Source organism: Chaetodon auriga, chromosome 9 (genome assembly GCF_051107435.1).
Source record: "Chaetodon auriga isolate fChaAug3 chromosome 9, fChaAug3.hap1, whole genome shotgun sequence".
Lineage (NCBI taxonomy): Eukaryota > Metazoa > Chordata > Actinopteri > Chaetodontiformes > Chaetodontidae > Chaetodon > Chaetodon auriga.
In genome coordinates, this window is record NC_135082.1 from 6,899,843 (window position 1) to 6,907,900 (window position 8,058).

The following is an 8,058-nucleotide window of genomic DNA, read 5'->3' on the forward strand; positions in this document are numbered from 1 at the left end:
TTTTAGGGAGTCCTCTTTTTGTTATATTTATTTCTTTGTGTTGAGCAGCACCCGTCGGCCCTGTCTCCTCCTGTAAGTTTTGCTCTCCTTTGTACTCTTGGACAATTAATCGACCTTTGGTTAATAAATAACTTTATTTCACCAAGTACATCTGGTTTTATGTTTCGTTCCCTTTTCCATCACGAGCTAAGGGGCCGTAACATTGAACAAGTTAAAATATGATATCATCATTTGGAGCTTTCCAACCACACTGATACAACATGAAACGAGTTTCCTGATCACAACCATGAGCTTCACTCTGGATCAATATGAATGATTGGGAGCTAACACACACCTTGTGTCTGTGTGTCTCTTCTTTTCAACTTTGCAGGGTCACACTTATAGACATAAGGTGGAGGGAGGCCTAGTTTGAGTAGTATAGTTGAATTAATCAGCCATGCTGACTTCTGCAGTACAAGATGTGAGAACTTGAAGGGCTTTTACTCTCATTTGATACTGCTTGATATGCATTTCATTGCTCAACATCATTCTTTGAGTTTACACAAGGTCAGATGCCTTCTGATGCTGCGATCATTTGAAGTGTCAGGTGGAAAGGGTCAAGTCACTAATGGACCCTGGATGAGTGTGGTGTCATATCTGAGGTCATCACTCCAATTTCTTTGATGGGACTTGCTGCTGTGTTTGCAATCTACCACATATTCAGCCTCCAGTATCAAGAAGAGGCGGCCTGTACTCTGGATTTCATTCCTTTCATTTTATATTGATATATGATATATTTTTCTGGACTATTGCATTTCTTGAAACCTAAATAACCACAAATTACTTTTCACAATTAAAGTTTGGATTTCTTTTTTAATAAGATGACATTAGTTATTTACCACTGTTGACACAGACAGATTGACACATTACTATGGACCAAACAAACTAACTACCTTCACCTGATTTTGTCAGTATCGACTCTAGAATCACTGATGGAAATAACTTTTTATATAAGGTCTGCTTCCCCTTACCGTTAGTCCTGTCCGTGAACGCAGCTTTAAGGAGCTATTTCAAGTTTGTGAGCGATCACCTGTGGTCACAATATTTTCCAATTTTTGTCCGTATTTTTTGACTCAGTTCCCAAAAGAGCACATATGCTGTATCCAAAAACAATATTAAGTCAGTTCTAAAATCCGAAAATGGATAAATTAACGAATAAGGCAAGTCAGGATGGCCGAGCGGTCTAAGGCGCTGCGTTCAGGTCGCAGTCTCCTCTGGAGGCGTGGGTTCGAATCCCACTTCTGACATGAAACGTTTTCGGTGGAGCAACACCTGTAATGGGAACTCCTCTGTTTACCTGACACGAAGTGATGGACTTTCATACATAACCACAAAACTGCGTTTAAGCCACATTCCTTATCTGTCTGCTTTGGTTGGCATGTTTACAGAAATTTGTACTAAGAAAATCCGCTAGAGGGCAGTAGTGACTAGTGTGCAAGTGGAAGTCTTTTCACTGTCCGGTCTGCTTCGTGAATCTTAAGCTGAATACATACATTTTACAAGGTTTGATGACTTTATTGTGTTAAGAGGTAAAAACTAAACATTCTAATTGTAAAAACACAAAGATGTTTTAACCCAGGCTTGCTATTTTGCATGATACATAGGGAGAATCCCGACAGATGTGTCTTTTACGTAGTGTTGTGGTTATATGTGAGGTAAGCTGACTTGATGACAGGTATATTCTAACAGGAGTCATCACAGAATCACATCTCCACTGAAAAGGTTACATGTCAGAAGTGGGATTCGAACCCACGCCTCCAGGGGAGACTGCGACCTGAACGCAGCGCCTTAGACCGCTCGGCCATCCTGACTGCTATTGTGTCAAAAATGTATTCATTCTCGGAGTTTACTAAAGTATATCTATATTTAATGTACACTAATGTTTATTTACTTGGGACAAATACACAGGAAAATATATGTATTACTCAAATGCTCGATGCATAGACATTTCTAGACTGTACTAATATGCGCTGCTTGTTAATAGATCAGTTCCATAAAAGTGAATAATATCCAAACAAAAGAACAATAAGGTGTGTACAGTGTTACATCTATACAGTGCTGAAAATGGTTAAAAAGGTTAAAAAGACAGATCAGCAAAAATGAAGTCTGGCAGCTGAGGTCTGCACAGAGTTGATCAATAGCAAGCAACTAAATAGGCTGTGATGAGATGAAGGCGTATAAAATGATCTCTGTGAGCTTAACAGATAAAATGGATTGTAAAATATTTCTTAGATGATAAAACATGATTGAAAAGCTTTGTGGTGTGTTGCCCAAAAACCTAAATTACTCAAAATATGGAGTTTTTTTCTTTTACAGATATTTCTCATCTTGAAAGAAGAGAAGAAGAAAAGAAGAGACAGACCACTTGAGTTGAAACAAGAACCAAATGCCAAAATATTTTTCATTTAAAAATAATCTTGCAATTTCTTACAAAGATGTCCAGTAGAGCTACATGACAGATCTCTGAACATCCAATGATGCCTGGGCACTTGAGGACCATCACACAGCCTTCTATTGGATTATAGTGTTAGAGGAAATGAAAACTGAACTGTGGTCATCTTTCTGTGCTTTGAAGGAAACCATCTGCTGCGGTGACATTTTCATTTCACAAGAGGCAATATGAGTCATTGAGGAGGTTCAGGAGTTCCTTTCTCTTTCCTCTGATCCGAGACTCATCTATCTCTGATCTCATTGGCAAGATGCAAAAATGAAGACGAAAAACCGACATAAACTGTCTTACTAAGTAACTAAATAAAGCTTTATTTAGAACACACAATTCCAAAGTGCTTCACACGCAAAAAGTTAGAAATGAATAGACATATAAGGTAAAATATCTTGCAATATAGAACAGCACAATGAGAAACAGAGCAGACAAAAACAAACCAAAACACAGAATGGAGATCTATAAAAGGCTAGCCAATAAAAATGCCTGTTTGGTAGCTGCTTGAAACAGTCCAAAGATTCAGCAAATGTGATAGATGGGAGAGGAAGATTCCAGAGGGCTGGGGCTAAGACAGCAAAGGCACGATCACCTTTTGTTTTTGCAGTTGAAGCAGGGCGGATGGAGAAAAGGTGGAGATTAGAGGATCAGAGCCATCCAGAAGTGGAATACAGAATGAGGAGATCAGAAATGTCATTTGGGACAGAGTCTTATAAGTAATCAACAGGATCTTGCGGTTTATTCTGAATTTTACAGGAAGCCAGTGGAGGGAGGCAAGAACAGGAGTAATGTGGGACCATCAGCTAGTTCTAGCTAACAGCCTGACAGCTGCAATCTGAACTAACTGAACAAGCTTATTAAGATATTGATCAAAAGTCACATACTGATCAAAGATGATACCAAGACTCTTGGTGTTAGATGTGGTGTTAGACATCCCCAACAATGAACTCTAAGCGAAGCTAACAGGCTACTTGCAGTAGCTACATATTAACAGTACAGACATGAGAGTGGTATCGATCTTCTCATCTAACAGTTGCCAAAAAAAGACAATAAGCTTCCTTCCCAAAATGCTCACCTGCTGTGAGTGCAGCTTCACTGTCTGAACTGTGTCCATGTGCTATGGCTATTAAAACCTTCTCTCCTTTCCTCAGGCAGACCTCATATCTCTCATCACATCATTTGAAATCACCCACAGCCACATTATTCAGTCACGCTCCTTTGTGATCCTTTGAAACAAAATGCCTCTCTCTGCTCGCCCTCGTCCTTCAGGGGCACTTAGCTGCTCACAACATTGATTGGAAATGGCAGAACACTGCTCATGACGCTCTCAGAGAATATTAGCCGGATAAGTGGCCATGACAGAATGGGAAAATCAAAGAGGTGGTGAGTGGAGAACAACAGAGAGATGAGAGGGAAGAGAAGGCGAAACAGATGGCAGATCATGGGCAGAAGGAGAGAGATTTGGGGATGTTGAGCAACACTTTCTGATGCTCTGTTGGCATCGTTTCCTCTGATCAAATGCATGTTTATGGAAGAATATGTTTACAGTTTTTCATACCTTCTGTTAATAAATCAATGCCATGCCTGGATCCTTTATTCTTATTTATTATATTCTATTACATAATACTTAAAAAGATATTCTTGCATCTGTCAGACACTCCCTGCATATTTTATATATTTTATGACTGTGGAGAATCAGGTATTCCGCCAGCTTTCTCTGGATCCAGGGGTGGGGAACATTTCAAATACCTAACATGCTCTCTAAGTAAACCAAACACATTCAACTTAACCTTGAGAAGTACAAGTGTCCTCCTTTCCTAACTACTGACCTTTTAATTTTGCATTAACAAAACACGAAGAAGATGGACGGCCAGCTGTTGCTGTTCACAGGACTGATGGCCATCACAGCTTGTTCTAAATCTCTCTGTGTAAGTACTAATCAGCCAGAGTGCTTTGCTGCTTCACACTAAATTCAGAAATATTTCACTTCTAAGCCACATATCGTGACTTCACATGCTTCATTGTGCATGTGTGTATTTTTTACATTTGCAAATGTGATTATTCACCATCTTCATGTGGCTGTCACTGTTGTTGACTATCAGCATTTGTGTATAGTGTTGATGAATTTGGCAGGGAGTGCTATTAAAAAGCTTTGGCTGAGAGATGTATGAATTTACTTCATGAATAAAGTTTTTTCATTCGCAGGACTCATTCCAATTTCACACTAAGGCTCAAGCACAGTTTCTATTTAAACACTCACCACCTGTTTTAACCGCAGTCGGGAGAGTTAACCACATCCCGACAATGGTAGGTGTGATTTGTTAGTCAGGGTGTTCTTGTATTTCTGTCCCTGTGAACAGCACATTGTAATGAAAAGATTAAAATGTTGTTGGGAATTTGAGGACAAGATTACTACTCTCATATTTGTATACTTAATATGAAGCTAGAGCCAGCAGCTGGTTAGCTGGGGTTAACAACTGGAAGCTGAGAGAACCAGGTAGCCTGGCTCTGTCCAAAGGTATTTGTCTCAGCCTGCCTGCTCTCTAAAGATCATTCATTAACACGTATAAGAAATACTGTAGTTCTCCACAGACTGTTTGTCTTTAATGCATATGTTTAACTCTGTATAGTTTTTTTCTCAGAGTTAGGGAATGAATGTAAGTGATAATCCTCACAAATATAGCAATCCAAATATGTGTAGGCGTCAGACAGGTGCCGTGAGGAGGTGAGTCATCTGCGGGAGCAGGAGAAGCTCCTGAAAGACCAGCTTCAGAAACAAGAACTCCTGCTACACAGATTACAACTGCTGAACCAACCTGGCAACAAGGACAAAGCAGTATCTGACCAGAGCCAGGACACCCAGCACAGAGGTCAGGGCCACAGCCTCAGGACTGGAGAACAACGCTTGAAAACTAAGCTTAAAATATCTTGTTCCACATCTCATATTGCAGGAACAGGAATCAGATAATGTAAAACATTCAGAGTGTGTATTTGTGTGTGTGTCAGACTGCTCCCAGCTCTACAGCTCTGGCTCCAAATCCAGCGGATTCTACAAAATCAAACCCCACGGCAGCCCTTCTCCAGTCAGAGTCTACTGTGACATGAGTGATGGAGGTGGTTGGATCGTCATTCAGAGACGGATCAATGGAATGGAGAAGTTTAACAGGTGTGTCAGTGACAGATATTAATGCAAAGTGATGAAATCATATGAAAAGCACCACATCGTGTCTATCTATCTATCTATCTATCTATCTATCTATCTATCTATCTGTCTATGTTCTTTCTTTCAGGTCGTGGGCAGAGTATAAAGATGGTTTTGGAGACATGGATGCAGAATTAGGAGAGTTTTGGCTTGGAAATGACAACCTGCATTACATCACCGCACAAGGTCAATACTGCTTCTAAAAACCATTTACTAAATTTTGTCATTGAAGATGCACTAATCAAATGGCTGTGTGTAATGTAAAGGGTTGTACTCAGAGTGACAGACAGAGATAAGTATCACCCAACTGTTTTTTTTGTTTTCTGGCTCGTAACTTTAATGTTTCACTCTCACTACTATTATCATCAACCTCATTTCCAGCGACAGCAGGAAGTTTTTTTTTTTAGCAATAAACAGCTGTTGAACCCCTGCTCACCACCAAACAGCAGACAAAGTTAGCGACTGGCTGATGAACGTGGTACAGCATGAGTTGGAAGAGACCAAAAACAGAACTTGGACACGAGTGAATATTGGACTTATTATTCATAATGTGGCCAGAAACATGAGTCCAGGTCTGCAGAATGTGTTAATAGTCAACTGTTTGCAAACACTTATTCTCCTGCTGATAGTTTTTTGTTTGTTCCAGGGAACTATTCCCTGAGGATTAACCTGGAAGACTTTGATGGTAATCAACGCTATGCAGAGTACAAGAACTTCAAAGTGGACGACGAAAAGGTGTTGATCCTAACTGACCACTCACACACATTTCATTTTACACTTGATATCAAAAATACACCATTTTTTAATAATGCTGAGGAAAGTGACCTTCAGTCCTGTGTATATATCATCTCTACTTCGTGCATCTAGTTTAGTCTAATTTTAGTGCGAGTTAACAGCTAACACTATTTCCTGGACAGTCCAGTCTTCCATGGTATTGACTTTTTTTTTTTTAATCTAACACTGCAAAAGAAAGTAAATACATATATTTTCCAAAATGTCAACCTATTCCTTTCATTTTTAAGATCATGCAGACTGACCAGCTCTCCTCACATTTATCTCTGCAGAATCACTACCAGCTTACCTTTGGGACCTACGTAGGCACAGCTGGAGATGCTCTCTCTGGAAGTTATCAGGCTGGTGTGTCAGAGTGGGCAAGTCACCAGGGTATCAAATTCAGCACCTACGACCAGGATAACGATAACTACAACGGAAACTGCGCCCAGGAAGACAAAGGAGGCTGGTGGTTCAACAAGTACGGCGTTTTGTGATAAGAAGATGCACATAGATGCAAACATGGAGCAAGATGCTCACAGTCATTCATGACAGTAAACAAATCATTCAAATTCTCAATTCTATCCATTCCAGGTGTCACTCAGCCCATCTCAACGGCATGTACTACCCCAATGGGCACTATAGTGCATTGACAGATGATGGCATAGTTTGGTACACATGGAGAGGTTGGTGGTACTCCATGAAGACCAGCATCATGAAGCTCCGGCCCATTGACTTCAAAATTGACCCTTTTGATGACCCCAATGCTGTTCACCGCACACTTCTTTCCTAGATGAGATATCGGGAGCATGGGCAGATATCCAGTGTTCTTGGACTGATTATTTGGGGAGAAACGGCTTGGCAAACATTTATTATATGGTGTCAAGTCATATTTCCAATTCCAAAACACAAACATAAATCTCATCTTGTAATCTTCTCAAATCCAATGTGGACTAGCAAGCACTAAGTAGAGAAAATATAGCCAGGATGACTGAAAGATTCATCAAGTGGTTGAAGTGGTCTTAAATAAATCTGTACACTTTCACAGCATAGTGCAATCCTTAAAGACTTTTGAAGCTTATATGGAATCATGCTTGTAACAGGACTTGTGAAACTTACTGCCTATTATAGAGACATGAATGTTGCAAGGGGAAGTCGCTCACCCAGCTGTCTGGTTTGGTGGAGAAAAGGGAAATCTGATATCAGTGTGTTTGCAGACACAGACAAGAACATTGGACTGAAGGCGTTGAAAGGAACCATTATCATGTCATGGAAACTGGTTGTAACGAGATCTTGACCTTTTATATAATAAAAGCAGCAGCTGGATTTCTCAAATTTAATGAAGATAAAGATAAATTGGAGTTTTTTGTTGAGGTGACTTGGAATTTAAAGAAAAACACTGATATAAAGGATTTCATTGAGAGTTTTGGTATACTCTGTATTCAATCTCACAAATTCTCACCTGCAGCTCAGTCTTTACATTATAATCACAATTCATGAAATAAAACAAGGAAAAAATGTCCTTTGTCTTTTCCATTATTTCATATTGTTGCATGGCCATATGTGAGGCCTGACCAACTGTAGGTCTTACTCAGTCAAGAACAAT

General features: G+C 39.8%; 1 protein-coding gene and 2 non-coding genes across 3 annotated transcripts; 2 read left to right on the forward strand and 1 right to left on the reverse strand.

Moving 5' to 3' along the window:
- Positions 1–1,203: 1,203 nt before the first annotated feature.
- trnal-cag (transfer RNA leucine (anticodon CAG)) lies at positions 1,204–1,286 on the forward strand. The gene has a single exon. It is a non-coding gene; the product is annotated as a tRNA-Leu (tRNA).
- Positions 1,287–1,767: 481 nt separating this feature from the next.
- trnal-cag (transfer RNA leucine (anticodon CAG)) lies at positions 1,768–1,850 on the reverse strand. Its single transcript has one exon. It is a non-coding gene; the product is annotated as a tRNA-Leu (tRNA).
- Positions 1,851–4,341: 2,491 nt separating this feature from the next.
- Positions 4,342–7,245, forward strand: fgl1 (fibrinogen-like 1). The gene is made up of 7 exons (XM_076739122.1): positions 4,342–4,407; positions 5,181–5,349; positions 5,486–5,645; positions 5,770–5,867; positions 6,328–6,416; positions 6,746–6,933; positions 7,047–7,245. The coding sequence occupies exons 1-7, from the start codon at positions 4,342–4,344 to the stop codon at positions 7,243–7,245; spliced, it is 969 nt and encodes a 322-aa protein (XP_076595237.1).
- The last annotated feature ends 813 nt before the right edge of the window (positions 7,246–8,058 follow it).